Source organism: Oncorhynchus mykiss, chromosome 23, assembly GCF_057628025.1.
Source record: "Oncorhynchus mykiss isolate SJ-2025 chromosome 23, ASM5762802v1, whole genome shotgun sequence".
Taxonomy (NCBI): domain Eukaryota; kingdom Metazoa; phylum Chordata; class Actinopteri; order Salmoniformes; family Salmonidae; genus Oncorhynchus; species Oncorhynchus mykiss.
In genome coordinates, this window is record NC_143044.1 from 8,650,001 (window position 1) to 8,672,856 (window position 22,856).

Here is a 22,856-nt window from a genome sequence, read left to right on the forward strand (position 1 = left end):
CGTGTCTAGCTAGGGGCTTTTGTAGGCTGCGTTACATAGATTATAGTTCCACACTAAAGCATCTAATCGAAAGCAAAAGACCATCAGCTACATGGAACTGGCAATCTCAATTCTACTCCTATTACACTTTTCACACACAGGAAGGAGACGCCCCTAGAAACCCTGCAGCTTTCTTTATCCCGTACAAACCAACTAACACCAAGGCTCTTCAACAACATATCAATTCAAGCAGCCGTAAAAGGCAGAGCACTCAACATTTCAAGGCTACTTCTGAAAATAACTGGCACAAGCAATGAGCATCTGTATCTGTGACAGCAGGAGATTTAAAAAACAAACAAAAAACAGTACTTGCATGAACACGTGCATTGGTTCAAAACTAGTCCGGGACTAACCTGTAGGATGTCCCTGCTGTTCCGTATGCCCTCGCCGGTCCAGAGGGCGATGACCCTCTCTGGACTGGTGCAGCCCGACCCTTCGTCCAGCCTGGTCAGCAGCCTCTGACCCACGGTGGCAGACAGGAGAGAGGGAGAGGTGGAGCGCACCGTCCGCTCCTCGAAGGCCTGGGAGAAAACAGAGGAAGACATGAGAGCTACAGGAACAGGCTAGCGGATGGCCCAATTCAGTTCCTCCACCGCAGACCACTGTGCAGTGCGGACGTGCTTGTGTAGCCTCACTGCTGTTCCCACAATGCCATAGAAACACAAAGAAGTCCTTGAGAGGCATGGCATTGTCGCAGGAACACCTCCATCGGTCATGCTGCCCCTCGCCAAGAATAACCTGACCTCCCCCACTGTGCATTGTTTAATCCAGGCTCCCACAGACAAAAGAGCCTCAGTGCCACACACACACACACACATATGTGTTTCACACGCCGCTAATAAACGCCTTTTTGGTGTCGTAACACTTAATCTGGCTTAGCCCATTTTCCATTCCCTATTTGCACATGACATACTGTACATCTACCACTACACCCACCAGTTTAGGATATGGAGGAGTGGCAGTAGTTTTCAGGCTGAGAAACACACTGGGAGTCTCGGTGCTGGTTCATGTAGCTATCAAAACAACTTGCAAGTTATTCCTAATACCTGAGAGGCATCAACATGCCCAGCTTTGAAAGAACGGATGAGGTCTTTCATAGCCCATGTTAACAAACCCACAGGCAGATTTCAGGCCTGAAATGCAATACATGATTTCTGGCGGACTTTCTCCTTGTATGGATATGGTCATTCGGCAAAGGAATGCAGGAAGGGAAGACTGAGCTCTGCCCTCAACAGTCAATGACTTGATCGGCAGCTGCCTAAAGTTCCTTAATTGACCAGGAGGAAATTGGTCTGAGTGACAGACGGCAAACTTACACACAGAAACTGTACCAGTATAATTAGTAGGCTTTGTATGTCGGATACTGAAGGGATAATGTATAAATCAATAGATCATATCATTTTGAATACTTTATCACGCCTATATCTTAATACTAAACTATGAGCCACAGAGAATATCTCAATAGCCCCCTTAAAAACCCCTATCAGCCACCCATTTAAAGTAAAGTGACAGTGTATTTCTTATAAATAGAATGAATCTCAAACTCCCTTCAGTTCGAGCCAGATGGAGGTCCCACGTGCCAATATATTGTCATTTGTGTTATCCACGGATCATTGTTCTGGCCTAATTACATACATTTACTCTACTGACCCAGACCCACTCACATACGTTTCCATAGAAATCAATTACTGTTAAAACATGTACGCATGCCCTAAAAAGGGTGTCTGTCTGTCTGCTCACCTGCTGGAGTGAGTGCTGGGGGTTGGGACGTATGGGGGTGGAGGAGGAGGTGGGAGCTGGGACACTCCCCTCTCTGAAGAGACCCTTCTGGAACTCCCTGAGGCTGACCCTCCCATCCAGGTCAGTGTCCAACTTTCTGAAGAGGGCGTCCAACTCCTGTGTGATAACACGTAGAGTCAGGGGTTAAAAACACAAAGTCAAATTCACACAGATATCATTGGCTTGTAACCACTGACTGCAGTCTGACTACCTTCCCGTCTCCTTGGTGTACACCCATGGATTAAAAAGGAATGGACAGACGTACCTACCTACTGGTAGAAGAAACGGTGAAAACTCCCTTTAGCCCATGTTTACACTAATCCAATACTTATGATCCCTTGAGGGGAAGTGAGCAAGTGCACACTTCCGGGAATTAGGGAATTAAAACACAACCACTGGCTGGAATGTTGGGCTGGCCATACCTCTGGATTCAGGTCCGGCAGGCCAAGGTGGTCACAGACCAGGGACAGCTCCTGCCTGTTCAGAAAGCCACCTACTCCAACCCCCAGCTCCTCCCACACCGCCCTCATCCGGCTGTCTGTCACCTCGGCCCGCGGCCCAGGGGAGTGGAGCGTGCTCTCCGAACTGTCCCGCTTCCATCGCTTCTGCTGCCCTGAGACACACACACACACACCAGGATGGAAGTCCCTCAGAGGGTATATCAGTAGACTGTATGAAAAGGGCCAGGAGTTTTTCCTGATCACATGACTGAACCAGGAAAAACCCGTCTTGAAAAATGAATGTACAATGAAGTACACTTAAAAAGTTTAAATCACCTTTGAATAAAAATATTGAAGTACCTTGTGCCTCAAAAGTCTGATGGATGGCGTCCTTATGGCTTCCGGTGTCCTCATCCGACTTGAGACTCTGGAAGTAAGACATTGATGAGTGTCACCAAGTGTTCACAACTGAAAAATTACACGGCCTAAAATGCTGACCCGTGTATGTATGCCTGTCCACATACAGTATACAGTGTGTGTGTAAGTGTGCCTTCTGTGTGTGAAAGAGAGAAATCTGTAAGTGAGTGCTAGCCTGTTAGCGATGAGCAATGACAACAGAGAGAGACCAATTAACTGACCATAAGGAATTCCAACCCCTTCTCAACATTATTTCTGCTACAGTGCGCAAGAAGAACCAGTAAATTGTGATTCCAGCAGGCTCAAGAGTAGACTGGACTCCCCAGCAGCATATGGGGCCGTTAGCTCTCACGCAGACAAACTAATTATGGTCTTACATAATAAAGTTTAACTGAAGCTAGTAATGGAAGTCAGTTATTGAGTACTGTATACTGAGGCAAGTTCCAAAGCACTTTGTAGAATTAAATGCATAACTTCAGTTTATTATGTAATACAAACTTCCCTAATCTAACCAAATTAATCCTGGCAACAGAGAATATATTTGTGGAAGGATTGGCTGCTACCGTCTTGGTGCCAAGGTCACATTTTCCCCCTCAAAAATCTTTGAAATGTCTCATTTTAAATCAATCCCATGTGGAAGACTGGTCTATTGATTTCATGGCTTCTTTATAAGGAATCAATCTGGGCACGGCACCAAGCTGCAGAGCCACATCAGAAACAGGCCACTTATCATGGGACAACAAGACACTATCAATTTTTTATCAGTTGAAATTCTTGAACAACATTTAACTTATCCATGAAAGGCTTTTCAAAATGGGAACACTGTGCTGGTTTCGGGATTGTCTAATCCCCCCCCCCCCCCCCCCTTTTCTCTCTAACAAATCCATTTGGTTCTCTCCAACACATGGCAGGCTACCCCTGGTCAGTGAGTTTATTATTGTTGTCATAGGCACCACTTCAGGGTCACAGAACACCATTGTGCTCCTTACTACAGTGGCCCGAGGCTTAAGAAATGTAAACAAACACTGTAACAACACAAAATGGTGGACAGTGATGTAGTCAGCTGAGAAGGTAAAGACATGACTAATCCTCAACATATCAAAAGGATAAAAACATTCAAAACCAATCATTTCAGCTGGATGATGAAATCCTAACATTCATGTCCGTAAGTCAACAACAGATTGACGATGAGTTGACTACCCGCTGTAACCAGACAAAAAGGAATACTCCGTCTGAACAGGGAGAATGTTACAGAACTCTCAACAAAAAGAATGTGAATGAAAGGTGAATGGAAACTGATGCTAACTTAAGCATGCCAGCTAAATGGGACACCAACATTAACATGTCCTTGAGAATGCTTCGTCGGGCACTTAACCCGGACGACACGCTGCATTGTAGAAGGATGTGTAGACAAATGTAGGTTGCGTATGATAACTTAATAAGACATATGAAGTGATGTGAAGAGGGATAACCTCGTGTGAAATATTTAACAGGACCAGTTCAATTATTTACATAATAAGGGGTAGCTGACGGCAACATTCCACCACCAAAATTCCACAAAGAAACCGTGTTTCAGCCCAAAAGCGGTAAACGACCCATCAACTCCCCAGCCCCATGAATCCCACCCTCCCCCATTCCAATCACATAGTTCACCCAGATAACTATGTCCCTGTTACCAAGGAGTTGACTGTTACTACGCTCTACCTGAGTGAACTGCTGTGACCAAACCACTGTAGCCAACAATACAACAGGGATGCTATACAGTAGTTCAACTCTCTATCCTCCAGTAGCAAGGAATCCACCAAGGCTTAAAGTTGCTTACATGATGCCTTAACTGCTGGAAATGTTAACTATTTAAAAATAGATTATTGGTGGAGAGCTTAATGAGAAACATGGCACAGGGATCTATCTGGCACTATGGCTTGACGAGGGAGTGAGGGGGCTTTGGAAAGACGTAATCTCACGAGTTATCAGAGATAGTCAGTGCAGCGTTACATAAAAGCTCTAAATATTTCAAAGTGAAAAAAGAGAGAGAGAGAATCTGGGATAACAGGATGGGTTTCTAAAATGAGCACTTTGTTCACAGGCAGCGGCCGACAGAGGTCAACCATTGCTTTTCGATGATTATGTCGGCTAGGTTTATGTATGCATACTCATAGATAAAAAGTGTATAGCCTCATTATCAAAATCTCTATCCAGGCCATTTATGCAACTCTTACTTCAACTAACCTACTCATTCCAGACTCAGAACACACACACACACACACACACACACACACACACACACACACCAGACAAACGGTGGTCAACTGCAAAGGGCGCCAAATGTTTCACTCACAGCGGTGTTTCACGCCGAGTCTTTAACACAGACAGATACCCGTCAGCCACCACGATGACCTTTCCTTCACTAGTTGTCTTCTACGGTTATATAATTTAGATCCCAAAACAATGAGCCTTCAATAAACATGATGTTGGGAGATAAGCAGACAGCACCCCCCCCCCCCAACCATGACTTTTCCTGGGCCTCGTTACCGTCATTTCACACCTAATAATACTGTAATAAAATGCAATGAGACCAATGAAAGACAAAGCCATGGAAGTTCAGATCCCTTAAGTACCTGGCATATGCACCAAGCCAGCAGCATAACAGAGAATTCCACTCATTCCAATATTATCAGACTGAGTCAGCAGATTCAAAATCACAAAATACAGTATAATCAGATGGTCCAAAGCTCTCCTCCGTAAGGTAGGAGGTTCTGACTAGTAGAGAGCTTATTATTTTATTACAATGTATTTCACATACATTGACACTTTGGCAATATAAAGCAATGAGAGAGAGAGCAAGAGAGTCAAAGCTAAAACTGGGGGAATGGATGTTGTGGGGCAGGAGCGGGGAGCAGCCATGAGCGCTGCCAGTAGCACATTCCATATAATCCCACTTCCTGGGTGTGGAGTGGAGCGGTCTGCTCAAAACCCCAAGTACCTCTGAGACTCAACTCTCTCACTCAGTTATACAGTGGTCTGAAGAGAAGTATGGTGTGGAATCCTAGAAAATGTGTGGTTGCCAACAAATTGAAGGTCATAGAGATATTTGATTCAGACCTCACCCAGCACAACACACCATTCAAAGGGATGTGAAGGAAATTCAAGTGAAGCACTGACTTGCCGAGTTAAAAAATAAATACAGATGGGAATCTCGCTCCAAACAGTCAGATCTAGATTAGGGCCCTGCGCCAAGCTTGAGAAGTCAAAAGTCAGCCATCTTTGTCAGCGACTCTCAAATTAGGGCACAGCAACAGAATAAAACACAGCAGACAAAAAGGTGAGAGGGGTGGAGGAGGAGCACGTCTTACCTCCACACTCTCTAGAGAAGTAGAGCGTCTGAGTTTTATCCTCCTCACGCCAGCGGGAGAGGACTCCTTCTGCTCCGTCCTGAAAGGACGAGAGCCCTCCGAGTCAGCTGTGAGCTCAGAGTCGGGCCTGTCCGGCTGGGTCCGCCGGCCGTAGCGCTTCGTTCCCTTCACAAACTTGGGCTTCACTTCCTCAGGAACAACTGGGAGGGCCGGGAGAGGAGAGGAAAGAGATGGTGATTGGGAAGGACAGAGAGATTACAGTGAAATGCCTTTCTTGAAAGCTCTTTCCCAACGATGCAGTAATCAATATCAGTAGTACTATAAAATAAAGAACAAAAACACGAAAAATAAATAAGAATAACATAAGTAAGCTACATGTACAGTACCAGTCAAAAGGGTTTTTTCTTTATTTGTACTATTTTCTACATTGTAGAATAATAGTGAAGACATCAAAACTATGAAATAACACATATGGAATCATGTAGTAACCAAAAGTGTTAAACTAATCAAAATATATTTCAGATTCTTCAAAGTAGTCACCCTTTGCCTTGATGAAAGCTTTGTACACTCTTGGCATTCTCTCAACCAGCTTCATGAGGTAGTCACCTGGAATACATTTCAATTAACAGGTATGCCTTGTTAAATTGTGGAATTTATTTAGTTCTTAATCCGTTTGAGCCAATCAGTTGTGCTGTGACAAGGTAGGGGTGGTATACAGAAGATAGCCCTATTTGGTAAAAGACCCAGTCCATGTTATGGCAAGAACAGCTCAAATAAGCAAAGAGAAATGACAGTCCATCATTACTTTAAGACATGAAGTTCAGCCAATCAGCAACATTTCAAGAACTTTGAACGTTTCTTCAAGTGCAGTCGCAAATACCATCAAGCGTTATGATGAAACTGGCTCTCATGAGGACCGCCACAGGAAAGGAAGACAGAGAATCATTTCATTAGTTAACTGCACCTCAGATTACAGTCCAAATAAATGCTTTACAGATTAAGTAACAGACACATCAACAGTTCAGAGGAGACGGCGTGAAATCAGGCCTTCATGGTCAAATTGCTGCAAAGAAACCACTACTAAAAAGGACAACAATATGAAGAAAGACTTGCTTGTGCCAAGAAACAAGATCAATGGAAATTAGACCGGTGGAAATCTTTCCATTGGTCTGATGAGTCCAAATTTTGGTTCCAATCGCCATGTCCTTGTGAGACACAGAGTAGATGAACGGATGATCTCTGCAAGTGTGGTTCCCACTGTGAATCATGGAGGAGGTGTGATGGGTCTTTGTTGGTGACACTGATGTATTTAGAATTCAAGGCACACTTAACCAGCATGGCTACCACAGCATTCTGCAGCGATACGCCATCCCATCTGGTTTGAGCTTAGCTTGGACTATTATTTGTTTTTCAACAGACAATGACCCAACACACCTCCAGGCTGTGTAAGGGCTATTTGACCAAGAAAGAAAGTTATGAGTGCTGCATCAGATGACCTGGCCTCCACAATCCCCCAACCTTAACCTAATTGAGATGGTTTGGGATGAGTTGGACCACAGTGTGAAGGAAAAGCAGCCAACAAGTGCTCAGCACATGTGGGAACTCCTTCAAGACTGTTGGAAAAGCATTCCAGGTGAGGCTGGTTGAGAGAATTCCAAGAGTGTGCAAAGCTGTCAAGGCAAAGCGTGGCTACTTTTAAGAAGCTCAAACACACACACACACACACACACACACACACACATATACACATACACACAAACACTTTTTTGGTTACTATATATTTCCATGTGTTATTTCATAGTTTTGATGTCTTCAGTATTAAAATAGTAAAAAATGTAGAAAATAGTAAAAATAAAGAAAAACCCTTGAATGAGCAGGTATGTCCAAACTTTTGAATGGTACTGTACGGGAGTGAGTGTGTAGAGTCCTTTGAGTGTGCATAGTCAGTGCAAAGATAAAAAATGCAATACAGACAAAAAAAAGTGTCAATGCAGATAGTCCAGGAAGCCATTTTGTTCGAACTTTTAGCAGTCTTATGGCTTGGGGATAGAAGCTGTTCATGAGCCTGTTGGCATAAAGCAGAGAACAGCCTATGGCTTGGGTGGCTGGTCTTAAACAATTTTCCCAGCCTTCCTTTATCAAACATGTTGGCTCACTATTTAAAAAGAAGACAGAACAAGATATAGGATGAAAAATATGTCCTTGTCTATAACTGTTCTGTACTATTTGTATGTTTTATGTGGACACCAGGAAGAGTAGCTGCTGCACCTGCAGTAGCTAAGGGAGATCCTAATAAACTAAACTCAGCAGACTAGCTAGCACTACCTAGAAACAAAAAAAGTATATAATTTATTTTACAAATTGATATACTTTGAGTCAAAGTATCGATGTAATATTTTCCACATAAAACATAACCCAAAGATAGAAATCACAATATGTAACTGTATCAATTAAAGTAGTATCACTAATTGTATCAGCTGTATCAGTACTAAAGAAAAACATTTTTTTTTTTGACCAGCTGGGTATTTTGTCTGCCCACAATTACTACTATAAACATATTCTCACAAAAGCTTGTTAATGTTTAGTTACAAAGAAACAAGGGAGAAACTGTAGTGTAGACTTAGTAGTAGCCAAATCTCTGGTCATACAAAAAACATTGTCAAACATACCCTTTAAAAAAAGGGCATTTCAAAAAGGACAGTGGTCATCAGTTCCCAGAAACTAACTTGGCAATAAACTTAAATCATACTGTAACATTCTGGGAAGGAGGGAAACTCTGGTGCTCTCCTAGATCCTCCTACCGCAATACCCGAAAACTCAAGAAACACATTTCAAAATAAAAAGAACACACACCAATGTATGGACAACTAAAGTTCACAAATCATATAAAGTGAATGGCTGTACAATACATGATATCTTAACTGAGTTTGGGTTTGTTAAAAAAGGTACAGGACGTTTAAAACAGTTGAATCAGTATTTGTTTCAGAATAAAATCCATCCTGGAGCTAAATCAGGATTATTAACTGGAACAACTGCATTTCCGTAGGGAGGGAAGATACTAAAAATAGCCTATCCCTTTGATGTCTCCAATAGTACGGTCGTCATTTACTGTAGGAGTCCTCATTCAGGTGATCTCACGGTCAATCCACCCTGTGCAACAAACTAGAATATCCAAAATGAAGTACGAGCCTAAAAAATGATTTTGATTGCTTTCGATGAGGTCATACTAAGGCAGACTATCTCATATAAAAGCAGACGTTTATCCACAAGGATACAATGTTTACTTAAAACAATCCATCTTAGAGTACAAATTATACCATGACATTCAGGTGGGTCTCTATTGTGCTACGCAATTGCGCAGCACAATTTAATTTTCATGGGCCTAACAATAATAAAGATGTCATTTAAAATGGTAAAAATGAATAGCCTTTTAGTGTGGTATGAACACAACCACTCATATTTTCATCTGATTGTCAAACAGATCATATGAAAAACATATGAAATACTTATTTTCCACCATAATTTGCAAATAAATTAATTAAAAAATCCTACAATGTGATTTTCTGGATTTTTTTTCTCATTTTGTCTGTCATAGTTGAAGTGTACCTATGATGAAAATTACAGGCCTCTCTCATCTTTTTAAGTGGGAGAACTTGCACAATTGGTGGCTGACTAAATACTTTTTTGCCCCACTGTATACTCATGCCATTTCATGAAAGGAAATAGACAATCGGTTACAAAACACCAAACAGTGTAACCAATGACATTCGGTGATTGCCATTGATTCGGCCTACACGTCTCGCTGACAAATTTTATTTTTTTTGTAGCCTGAAAAGCTGGGACAACTGTAATGGGGCTGAAACTGAATGGTCACCCTAACACACACACGGTCAACATACTAGACTAGGCTACAATGTGTATTACCATGAACTTGAAATAGGTATGACGGTAGCCAGTGATGTAGTGGAATAAAATATAGATACAGTGCCTTGCGAAAGTATTCGGCCCCCTTGAACTTTGAGACCTTTTGCCACATTTCAGGCTTCAAACATAAAGATATAAAACTGTATTTTTTTGTGAAGAATCAACAACAAGTGGGACACAATCATGAAGTGGAACGACATTTATTGGATATTTCAAACTTTTTTAACAAATCAAAAACTGAAAAATTGGGCGTGCAAAATTATTCAGCCCCCTTAAGTTAATACTTTGTAGCGCCACCTTTTGCTGCGATTACAGCTGTAAGTCGCTTGGGGTATGTCTATCAGTTTTGCACATCGAGAGACTGAATTTTTTTCCCATTCCTCCTTGCAAAACAGCTCGAGCTCAGTGAAGTTGGATGGAGAGCATTTGTGAACAGCAGCTTTCAGTTCTTTCCACAGATTCTCGATTGGATTCAGGTCTGGACTTTGACTTGGCCATTCTAACACCTGGATATGTTTATTTTTGAACCATTCCATTGTAGATTTTGCTTTATGTTTTGGGTCTTGTTGGAAGACAAATCTCCGTCCCAGTCTCAGGTCTTTTGCAGACTCCATCAGGTTTTCTTCCAGAATAGTCCTGTATTTGGCTCCATCCATCTTCCCATCAATTTTAACCATCTTCCCTGTCCCTGCTGAAGAAAAGCACGCCCAAACCATGATGCTGCCACCACCATGTTTGACAGTGGGGATGGTGTGTTCAGCTGTGTTGCTTTTACGCCAAACATAAAGTTTTGCATTGTTGCCAAAAAGTTCAATTTTGGTTTCATCTGACCAGAGCACCTTCTTCCACATGTTTGGTGTGTCTCCCAGGTGGCTTGTGGCAAACTTTAAACAACACTTTTTATGGATATCTTTAAGAAATGGCTTTCTTCTTGCCACTCTTCCATAAAGGCCAGATTTGTGCAATATACGGACTGATTGTTGTCCCATGGACAGAGTCTCCCACCTCAGCTGTAGATCTCTGCAGTTCATCCAGAGTGATCATGGGCCTCTTGGCTGCATCTCTGATCAGTCTTCTCCTTGTATGAGCTGAAAGTTTAGAGGGACGGCCAGGTCTTGGTAGATTTGCAGTGGTCTGATACTCCTTCCATTTCAATATTATCGCTTGCATAGTGCTCCTTGGGATGTTTAAAGCTTGGGAAATCTTTTTGTATCCAAATCCGGCTTTAAACTTCTTCACAACAGTATCTCGGACCTGCCTGGTGTGTTCCTTGTTCTTCATGATGCTCTCTGCGCTTTTAACGGACCTCTGAGACTATCACAGTGCAGGTGCATTTATACGGAGACTTGATTACACACAGGTGGATTGTATTTATCATCATTAGTCATTTAGGTCAACATTGGATCATTCAGAGATCCTCACTGAACTTCTGGAGAGAGTTTGCTGCACTGAAAGTAAAGGGGCTGAATAATTTTGCACGCCCAATTTTTCAGTTTTTGATTTGTTAAAAAAGTTTGAAATATCCAATAAATGTCGTTCCACTTCATGATTGTGTCCCACTTGTTGTTGATTCTTCACAAAAAAATACAGTTTTATATCTTTATGTTTGAAGCCTGAAATGTGGCAAAAGGTCGCAAAGTTCAAGGGGGCCGAATACTTTCGCAAGGCACTGTATATATTTTTTTAGGTAAACTCTGCCTGTCGCGGTAAAATTTTTAAAAAGTATCGTTCCATATACTTTCAATGCATTTTTCTGAAAGGGTGGGTAAACTGTGTTCACCCTGCACTAGGCCTACACCGCTGCCGGTAGCCTATCCTCTCGGCTGAAGCAATTTTACACACGCAGAACAGGTAGCCTACATTCAATATAACACATGGAGTTGAATCAAAACATGTTTTCTACCCAAGTTCATGAGTTGTCCATAATTCATGAGTTAATGGGTGGAGTCTTCACAGCTCGTGTGACAAACGTTTCTTTCTTTACATGAAATGACATTTATGACAGTGTTATTTGTCACTATTAAGCATTTAACAATTTAATTAGAACATTTACCTTAAATCCTGTACAAATCGTGGATCTTGGAGATCACAGAAAGTGCACTGTAAGTGTAACTATGTCTACTTATCACTTCGTTATATATCGCTGAGAAAACAGTTAAAGGACAGTTAATGTAGGCCTATGCCATTGCAAAATCTAATTCTTCTAACTGAAAGAGTCACCTTGCTGGATGGATTGGATGCACATTAGTGTCTAGCTGTAGGCTAGATGTCTAGTGAGATTGTTGGCCATCATCAGCTGATCCAGGAAAGAAAACAAATATTGATAGAAAATACTCAAGCTAAATACACTGAGTACACAAAACATAAAAAGGAACTCCTTCCCTATAATTGAGTTGTTTAACATAGTGGTAAATATATGACAAATTGTTCAATTTGCATTATTTAGAGACGCGCCCCCCCCCCTGGCATTCGCACCTCGAATCTGATCAATAAACCCAATCTTATTCACCACATGGGGCCAGTGGACATGGAAAAACAGCAAACTGAACTGATTAGGTACATAAACAAAATCAGTGGGTTTGCGCAGACATCTAAATGCAAAGCCCCACCTCCCCAGCATGCGTGTTTTACCTGGCTCCAGGTAGCTGCTCTCCTCTTCAGAGGTGCTGAAGTCCAGAGAGCGTGATAGCACAGCTACAAAGCCTTCTTTGAACTCCTCAAAATTCACCTGCATAACAAAAGGGAAAGTTACTTGTGTACACTATTAGCAACGCACATGCCCCGCCCACATGAGGATATGTTCTTTTTAGCCATCCATTTCCTGTGTTTGAGGGGTGCAAAATCAACTTATCACTTAAATCTCGGGGCACTGATTGTTTTCATACTCTGGCGGCTCTTCCCAATCTTGCTTGTGCCATTCGTTTTCTCCGTTAACAAAAACAGTGGAAATGTTTGTAATGACCTGCCAAACACTGGTTATGGCTGAAGCAGCCTCAATGGAATACATTGGCTTAACGTCGTATCTATAAGAAAGCTAAAACGCTTCATCAGTGATTTTTTTGTGCAATTGAAAAATACAGTTGAAATGTTTACAAATGAGATGCGCTGAAATTAAAGCAACTTACGAAAATGAACACTGATTGTATGGACCGGTCTGATCTCGCAAACAATACAATGCATTTGAAAAGTATTCAAACCCCTTGACTTGTTCCACTTCGTTATGTTACAGCCATATTCTAAAATATACTCAATAAAAATCGATCGACACACAATAAAAAATCTAAATTTCTTCACATTTACTACATATAAAAAACAGGAATACTTTATTCGCCTAAGTATTCAGAACCTTCGCTATGAGACTCAAAATTGAGCTCAGGTGAGATGTTTCTACAACTTGACTGGAGTCCACCTGTGGCAAATTCAATTGATTGGACATGATTTGGAAAAGCACACATCTGACTATAGAAGGTTCCTCAGTTGACAGTGCATTTCAGAGCAAAAACCAAGCCGAGGTCAAAGGAATTGTCCGTAGCGCTACGAGACAGGATTGTGTTGAGGCACAGATCTGGGGAAGGGTACCAAAACATTTCTGCAGCATTGAAGGTCCCCAAGAAGACAGTTGCCTCCATTCTTAAATGGAAGAAGTTTGGAACCACCAACACTCTTCCTAGAGCCGGCCACTCGGCCAAACTGAGCAATCAGGGAGGTGACCAAGAACCCAATCGTTACTGACAGAACTCATCTGTGGAGATCGGTTGTCCTTCTGAAAGGTTCTCCTATCACTCCACCAATCAGGACTTTATAATAGAGTGGCCACACGGAAGCCACTCCTCAGTAAAAGGCACATGACAGTCCGCTTGGAGTTTGCCAAAAGGCACCAAAAGGACTCGCAGACCATGAGAAACAAGATTCTCTGTTCTGATGAAACCAAGATTAAACTTTTGACCTGAATGCCAAGCATCAAGGTCTGGAGGAAACCTGGCACCATCCCTATAGTGAAGCATTGGTGGCAGCATCATGTTGTGAGGATGTTTTTCAGCGGCAGGGACTGGGAGACTAGTCAGGATCGAGGGAATGATGAACGGAGCAGAGAGATCCTTGATGAAAACCTGCTCCTGAGCGCTCCGGACCTCAGACTGGGGGAGAAGGTTCACCTTCCAACAGGACAACGACCCTAAGCACACAGCCAAGACCATGCTGGAGTGGCTTCGGAACAAGTCTCAATGTCCTTGCGCCGGGACTTGAACATGGTCAAACATTTCTGGAGAGACCTGGCTGTGCAGCAACGCTCCCCATCCAACCTGACAGAGCTTGGGCTCATGTTTGATTCGATTTTCAAATACCTTTGCATTCATGTCAGAGTGATTCGAGACAAAAGAGTGCTGAGTAGCAGGCAGTTAGCAAGTTTGGTAGGCTACTAATGACCATCAGCAGTAGCAGAGCATGGAGAAGCCTATTTATAGTGACTAAACGGTCACACCTCGTGACCGACAGTGTGGCACTAATACAGTCACCGAAACGGTCCAATATTTATTTACATTATTAATAGGAGTGCATTATAAGAAGTGACATTTTACAAAAGATTGAATACCTGAATCCCCACTAAAATGCCTTTACTCCATTCATTATTTGTTTTATGTGGTATAATTCAGTCAATATCTGATCGATTTGTGCATTTATAAGAATAAATTCAATGACTGTTGCGTACCATTGTGAGACATGACTACAAAGGGAAACCCAGCCGCAAGCTGCCCAGTGATGCAAGCCTACCAGATGGGCAAAATGGCTTTTAAGCTCGATTTGAGGCAAGCAACACTGAAGCATGCATGAGAGCACCAGCAGATCCGGATGACTGTGTGATCCCGCTCTCCGTAGCCGATGTGAGCAAGACCTTAAAACAGGTCACATTCACAGATTGCCAGGACGTGTACAGAGCACGCGCAGACCAACTGGCAAGTGTCATCACTGACATTTTCAACCTCTCCCTGACTGAGTTTGTAATACCTACAGTTGAAATAGGAAGGTTACATACACCATAGCCAAATACATTTAAACTCAGTTTTTCACAATTCCTAACATTTAATCCTAGTAAAAATACCCTGTTTTAGGTAAGTTAGGATGACCACTTTATTTTAAGAATGTAAAATGTCAGAATCATAGTAGAAAGAATGATTGATTTCAGCTTTTATTTCTTTCATCACATTCCCAGTGGGTCAGAAGTTTACAAACACTCAATTAGTATTTGGTAGCATTGCCTTTAAATTGTTTAACTTGGGTCAAACATTTTGGGTAACTTTCCACAAGCTTCCCACAATAAGTTGGGTGAATTTTGGCCCATTCCTCCTGACAGAACTGGTGTAACGGAGTCAGGTTTGTAGGATCCTTGCACGCACACGCTTATTCAGTTCTGCCCACACATTTTCAATATGATTAAGGTCAGGGCTTTGTGATGGCCACTCCAATACCTTGACTTTGTTGTCCTTAAACCATTTTACCACAACTTTGGAAGTATGCCTGGGGTCATTGTCCATTTGGAAGACCCATTTGTGACCAAGCTTTAACTTCCTGGCTGATGTCTTGAGATGTTGCTTCAATATATCCATGTACTTTTTCTACCTCATGATGCCATTTATTTTGTGAAGTGTACCAGTCCCTCCAGCAGCAAAGCACCCCATGGGACGACGCAACATGATGTTTCCAACCCGTGCTTCACGGATGGGATGTTGATCCTCGGCTTGCAAACCTTCCCCCTTTTCCTCCAAACATAACGATGGTCATTATGGCCAAACAGTTATTTTTGTTTCATCAGACTAGAGGACATTTCTCCAAAAAGTACGATCTTTGTCACCATGTGCAGTTGCAAACCGTAGTCTGTCTTTTTAGTGGAGGTTTTAGAGCAGTGGCTTCTTCCTTGCGGAGTGGCCTTTCAGGTAATGTTGATATAGGACTCGTTTTACTGTGGCTATAGCTAATTTTGTACATGTTTCCTCCAGCATCTTCACAAGATCCTTTGCTGTTGTTCTGGGACTGATTTGCACTTTTCGCAGAACATGTCTCCTTCCTGAGAGGTATGACGCCTGCGTCGTCCCATGGTGTTTATACTTGCATACTATTGTCTGTACAGATGAACATGATACCTTGAGGTGTTTGGAAATTGCTCCCAAGGATGAACCAGTGGAGTTCTACAATTTTTTTATGAGATCTTGGCTGATTTATTTTTATTTTCCCATGATGTCAAGCAAAGAGTTTGAAGGTAGGTCTTGAAATACGTCCACATATACACCTCCAATTGACTCTTGACTATGTAAATTAGCCTATCAGAAGCTTTTAAAGCCATGACATTTTCTGGAATTTTCCAAGCGGTTTAAAGGCACAGTCAACTTAGTGTACGTAAACCTCTGACCCACTGGAATTGTGATACAGTGAATTATAAGTGAAATAATCTGTCTGTAAACAATTGTTGGAAAAATGACTTGTGTCATGCACAAAGCGGATGTCCTAACCCACTTGCCAAAACTATAGTTTGTTAACAAGAAATGTATGGAGTGGTTGAAAAATGAGTTTTAATGCACCAAACTAAGTGTATGTAAACTTCCGACTTCAACTGTACGTTTCAAGCAGACCACCTTAGTCCCTGTGACCAAGAAAGGGAAGATAACCTGCCTAAATTACTACAGTCCCGTAGCACTCACGTCGGTAGCCATAAAGTGCTTTGAAAGGCTGGTCATAGCTCACATTATCCTAGAAACCCTAGTCCCACTCCAATTCGCATACTGCCCCAGCAGTTCCACAGATGACGCAATCTCAAGCGCACTCCACACTGCCCTTTCCCACCTGGACAAAAGAAACATCAATGTGAGAATGCTGTTCAGTGACTACTGCTCAGCGTACAACACCATAGTGCCCACAAAGCTCATTACTAAGCTAAACACCTCCCTCTGCAACTGGATCCTAAAAGGCCGCCCCCAGGTGGTAAGGGTAGGCAACAACACATATGCTACGCTGATCCTCAACACAGGGGCCCCCTCAGGGATGCATGCTTAGTCCCCTCCTATACTCCCTGTACACCCAGAACTGCTCCAACACCATCATTAAGTTTTCAGACGACAACAGTGGTAAGTCTGATTAGCGACAACGATGAGACAGCCTATAGGGAGGTCAGAAACTTGGCAGTGTGGTGCCAGGACAACAACCTCTCCCTCAAAGTGAGCAAGACAAAGGAGCTGATCATGGACTACAGGAAAAAAAAAGAGGGCCGAATACATCCCCATTCACACCGATGGGGCTGCAGTGGAGAAGGTCAAGAGTTTCAAATCCCTTGGTGTCCACATCACCAACAAACTATCATGGTCCAAACACAGCCAGACAGTCATGAAGAGGGCACAACAACACCTCTTTCCCTCAGGAGACCGATTTTTTTTTGGCATTGGTCTCTAGATCCTCAAAAATGTTTACAGCTGCACCATCGAGAGCATCCTGACCGTTGCATCACCGCCTGCTAATGGCAACTGCTCCACATCCGACCGTAAAGCGCCACAGAGGGTAGTGCGTACGGCCCAGTATATCACTGGGGCCAAGCTTCCTGATATCCAGAACGTATATACTAGCCGGTGTCATAGACTCCAGTCACTCCAAAATTGTCAGAGACTCCAGTCACCCAAGTCATAGATTGTTCTCGGTTACTGCATGGCAAGCGGGCCTGGAGCACCAAGTCTAGGTCTAAAAGGCTCCTCAACAGCTTCTTCCCCCAAGCTGCTGACTATTTACACTTTATATTATCTATGTGTAGTTACTTTACCCCTACTTGCATGTACAAATGACCTCGATTAACCAATACCCCTGCACATTGACTCAGTACTGTTACCCCCTGTATATACTGTAGCCTTGTTATTGTTATTTTCTTGTGTTACTTTTAATTTTAAATAATTACTTTAGTTTAATTAGTAAATATTTTCTTAGCTCTATTTCTTGAACTGTATTGTTGGTTAAAATCTTGTAAGTAAGCATTTCACGGTAAGGTCTAAACCTGTTGTATTTGGCGCATGTGACAAATACAATTTGATTTGACTACTGAATAAAAGGTAGGAAAGTGTCATAACACAGCTACTACACAACTATGCATGTCAGAACTTAAATTCCTCTTACTTTAAAACATGTTAAGGTAAATCCACAACAGAGAGAAGTTACTAAAGTGGTCTGGTCTCATACCCGAGCATAGTGGTGTGGTCCTAGCAAGGTGTCCAACAGTAGGGGAAGGTGAGCATCCAGGGATAGCTTGTGGCAAAGGGCTGACAACTCTTCCTTGTCCAGGTAACCAGTGCCTGTGGTGTCACAGCTGTGAAACTCCTCCTTCAGCTGGGCCACATAGCGGTTCTGCTCTTCCTCATCCATCCCAGTACATATTGCAAGGCTTGCACCTACAGTGAAGTGGGATGGCGGACAGGAAGAGACTGTGGTAAGCACAATAAACGTTCAATCACATGTCTACATCTGCAATCTTGCACAATACACACAGACAATGCAACTTCAATCAGTCTTACATCCAGGCAACTCTATACATTGCAATAGACTACTAGGCCTGAACTACGTACTGTGGTAAAATGTTTTCGTGAGACGGACCATCTAAATATATTTGCTGCCCTTACAGCCTGACTACAACACTTGCGCGAGCGTTTCTAAATACATTTTGAAATTGTTCAATTATTGCACCAAAAAAAATTGTTGCCAAGGGCTAAAAGAGAAGTCAGTTCTATTTGTGACGCAGATCACGCTGCAAGTCCTGCCTCTCCCATCTCCTCACTGGTTTATAGAAGCAGGTGCCATCTCCTCATTGGTTATACCCACGTGAAAGACGAACGAGGTCAGTGGCGGTAATACACCTAATTTATGAAAGTTGCCAATCGCAATATAAAGTCAAGAGAAGAAAAAGCCTGGAAGGAAGAGGAGAGATGACTAGAAACGATTCGGTTGGCCGTTTTATGCGTGGATTAATTTGTGGAGTAGAGGAACAAAATTAGCTAGCAAGTGCAAATGAACTAGCTAAATTGTCATAAAAGTTTAATGGTTTTCAACCTGTCCCCAAAATAATATAATTGGCTCAGAGTTTGTTTTGATATTTTAACCTACGTATCGTGATTGCGTTTGGTGTGCCGGGACAAAATAAATTTATGATTTCCCCCCCCCATGGCCTTGGATTACAGCACAGGCCCAAAACATCTGCCTTAGTGGTTGCAATGACCTGCACTGAATTCTGGAGTTGGTCTTGATTGGCATCAATTATGTAAGGCGGGTGAGTTCTGTCATTATTGTTATCACCTTAAAGGCTAATTATTTTGTTTGGCCCCTATACATACCATTGCAAAAAATAAAAAAATTTAACTTGCTATACATGACCGCCTACGACCTTCGGGTTTAGTAGCACAAGTAACAGCAGTTCATAAATACCAGCATATTCAGCAATTAATGTCCAATTATGTCACTTTGAATAAACTCTGACACAAGTTGTAAAGGATTGAGGTTGGGTCAACATTTGGCAATGAATAGGCTAGAAGAGAATGCTGTTCAAAGACTACAGCTCATCGTTCAACAGTCCCCTCCAAGCTCGGTCCCCTGGGACTGAACACCTCCCTCTGCAACTGGATCCTGGACTTCCTGACGGGCCGCCCCCAGGTGGTGAGGTTAGGCAACAACACTTACGCCACACTGACCCTTAACACGGGGGGGCCCCTCAGGGGTGTGTGCCTAGTCCCCTCCTGTACACCCACAACCGCGACCACGGTTGACATTTAATCCTAGTAAAAATTCCCTGTCTTAGGTCAGTTAGGATCACCACTTTATTTTAAGCTTTTATTTTCAGCTTTTATTTATTTCATCACATTCCCAGTGGGTCTTTATTTTACATACACTCAATTAGTATTTGGTAGCATTGCCTTTAAATTGTTTAACTTGGGTCAAATGTTTCAGGTAGCGTTCCACAAGCTTCCCACAATAAGTTGGGTGAATTTTGGCCCATTCCTCCTGACAGAGCTGGTGTAACTGAGTCAGGTTTGTAGGCCTCCTTGCTTGCACACGCTTTTTTAGTTCTGCCCACCAAATTTTATTTGGGATTGAGGTCAGGGCTTTGTGATGGCCACTCCAATACCTTGACTTTGTTGTCCTTAAGCCATTTTGGTTTTGAAGTATGCTTGGGGTCATTGTCCATTTGCGACCAAGCTTCAACTTCCTGACTGAGGTCTTGAGATGTTGCTTCAACAACATATCCACATAATTTTCCTACCACATGATGCCATCTATTTTGTGAAGTGCACCAGTCCCTCTTGCAGCAAAGCACCCTCACAACATGATGCTGCCACCCCCGTGATTCACGGTTGAGATGGTATTCTTCGGCTTGGAAGCCTCCCCCTTTTTACTCCAAACTTAACATTACGGCCAAACAGTTATATTTTGTTTCATCAGACCAGAAGACATTTCTCCAAAAAGTACAATCTTTGTCCCAATGTGCAGTTGCTTTTTTTACGGCAGGTTTGGAGCAATGGCTTCTTCCTTGCTGAGCAGCCTTTCAGATTACGTCTATATAAAATACTCGTTATATTGTGGCTTTTGCTACGTTTGTACTCTTCACAAGGTCCTTTGCTGCTGTTCTGGGATTGATTTGCACTTTTCGCAACAAAGTATGTTCATCTCTAGGAGACAGAGCGTGTCTCCTTCCTGAGTGGTATGACGGCTGCATGGTCCCATGGTGTTTATACTTGCGTACTATTGTTTGTACAGATGAACGTGGTACCTTCAGGTGTTTGGAAATTGCTCCCAAGGATGGACCAGACTTGTGGAGGTCTACAATTATTTTTGAGGTCTTGGCTGATTTCTTTAGATTTTCCATGATGTCAAGAAAGAGGGACTGAGTTTGAAGGTAGGCCTTGAAATACATCCTCAGGTACACCTCCAATTGACTCAAATGAGGTCAACTAGCCTATCAGAAGCTTCTAAAGCCATGACATCATTTTCTGGAATTTTCCAAGCTGTTTAGAGGCACAGTCAAGTTAGTGGATGTCAAGGTATTGGAGTGGCCATCACAAAGCCCTCCATCCTCCATCCTATCGAAAATGTGTGGGCAGAACTGAATAAGCACGTGCGAACTAGGAGGCCTACCTGACTCCGTTACACCAGCTCTGTCAGGAGGAATGGGCCAAAATTCGCCCAACTTATTGTGGGGAAGCTTGTGGAAGGCTACCCAAAATGTTTGACCCAAATTAAACAATTTAAAAAGGCAATGCTACCAAATACTAATTGAGTGTATGTAAACTTCTGACCCACTGGGAATGTGATGAAAGAAATAAATCACTATTATTCTGACATTTCACATTTTTAAAATAAAGTGGTGATTCTAACTGACCTAAGACTGGGAATTTTTACTAGGATTAAATGTCAGGAATTGTGAAAAACTGAGTTTAAATGCATTTGGCTAAGGTGTATGTAAACTTCCCGACTTCAACTGTACATTTGTGCTTTTGTTAAATCATCAACTGTTTGGAGTAGTAGGCTGTGATTCGATGATAAACTAACAGGCACCGCATTGATTATATGCAATGGAGGACAAGCTAGTTAACATAGTAATATCATCAATCATGTGTAGCTAACTAGTGATTGTGTGAAGATTGATTGCTTTTTATAAGATAGGTTCAATGCTAGCTAGCAACTTACCTCCATGCAGCCACAAGGTCCTTTTGACACTGCACTCGCTAACAGGTGGTCAGCCTGCCAATCAGTTTCCTCGTGGAATGCAATGTAATCGGCGTCCAAAAGTGGCGTTTACCGATTGTTATGAAAACTTGAAATCGGCCCTAATTAAAATCGGTCGACCTCTAGTCGAGAGCTTCAAGTTCCTTAGCATCAACGTCACTAAGGACTTAACATGGTCCACACACTCTTTACGAGGGAACGACAGCACCTCTTTCCCCTCAAGAGGTTGAAAAGATTTGTCAAAGGCCTTCAGATCCTCAAAAGGTTCTACAGCTGCACCATTGAGAGAAAGTATTCAGACCCCTTGACTTTATCCACATTGTTACATTACAGCCTTATTCTAAAATTGCAACAACAAAAAAATCCCCCTCTCAATCCCTACACACACACCCATAATGACAAAGCAAAAACTATTTAAACATTTTTACAAAAGTATATATATATATAAATAAAAAAAATCTTATGTAAATGTGATTTTGTTGAAGCACCTTTGGTAGAGATTACAGCCTCGAGTATGACGCTACAAGCCTGGCACAGGTGTATTTGGGGAATTTCTCCCATTCTTCTCTGCATACCCCTCAAGTTCTGTCAGGTTGGACAGGAGCGTCGCTGCACAGCTATTTTCAGGGATGGTGCCAGGTTTCCTCCAGATGTGACCCATGGCATTCATGCCAAAGAGTTCAGTCTTGGTTTCATCAGACCAGAGAATCTTGTTTCTCATGGTCTGAGAGTCCTTTAGGTGCCATTTAGCAAATACCAAGCGGCCGGTCATGCGCACACAGACTAACACTTACACTGTATACTGCTGCTACTCATTTTTCAAATGTAATTGGTACATTTTCAAAAAGTACAAAACTTTAAACTGATAACACTTGTAATGCGCCCCATCTTATTTTCAGAACATTTGATTGTGCATTCATATCTTTCACCGCCAAGTCATTCAAGCAACAACAAAGAATTATGAAATACTATGAGAACGTTTTGTTTATTCACTATTAAGTCATTTAAAATAATAGCATTTAAAGCTGCAATGTGTTACCTTTTGGGCAACCTGACCAAATTGACTGGAAATGTGAGTTATACCTACCTTTGGTAGAGATTACAGCCTCGAGTATGACGCTACAAGCCTGGCACAGGCGTATTTGGGGAATTTCTCCCATTCTTC

The 22,856-nt window shown here is 42.3% G+C and overlaps 1 protein-coding gene across 5 annotated transcripts in view; it reads right to left on the reverse strand.

The window, feature by feature from the left end:
- Positions 1-22,856, reverse strand: part of LOC110502375 (ninein-like protein) — a 44,804-nt gene that overhangs the window by 16,386 nt on the left and 5,562 nt on the right. For all 5 annotated transcript variants that reach the window (XR_016490946.1, XR_016490945.1, XM_036959929.2 and 2 more), the window contains exons 2-8: positions 18,161-18,369; positions 12,584-12,680; positions 6,029-6,228; positions 2,619-2,685; positions 2,241-2,431; positions 1,780-1,935; positions 393-560 (exon numbers count right to left, since the gene is read on the reverse strand). Coding sequence is in view for 3 of the 5 variants with exons in the window: in XM_036959929.2 (XP_036815824.2) it covers positions 393-560; positions 1,780-1,935; positions 2,241-2,431; positions 2,619-2,685; positions 6,029-6,228; positions 12,584-12,680; positions 18,161-18,343 (1,062 nt within the window). In the remaining 2 variants the exon portion in view is untranslated. The remainder of the gene's footprint in view (positions 1-392; positions 561-1,779; positions 1,936-2,240; positions 2,432-2,618; positions 2,686-6,028; positions 6,229-12,583; positions 12,681-18,160; positions 18,370-22,856) is intronic.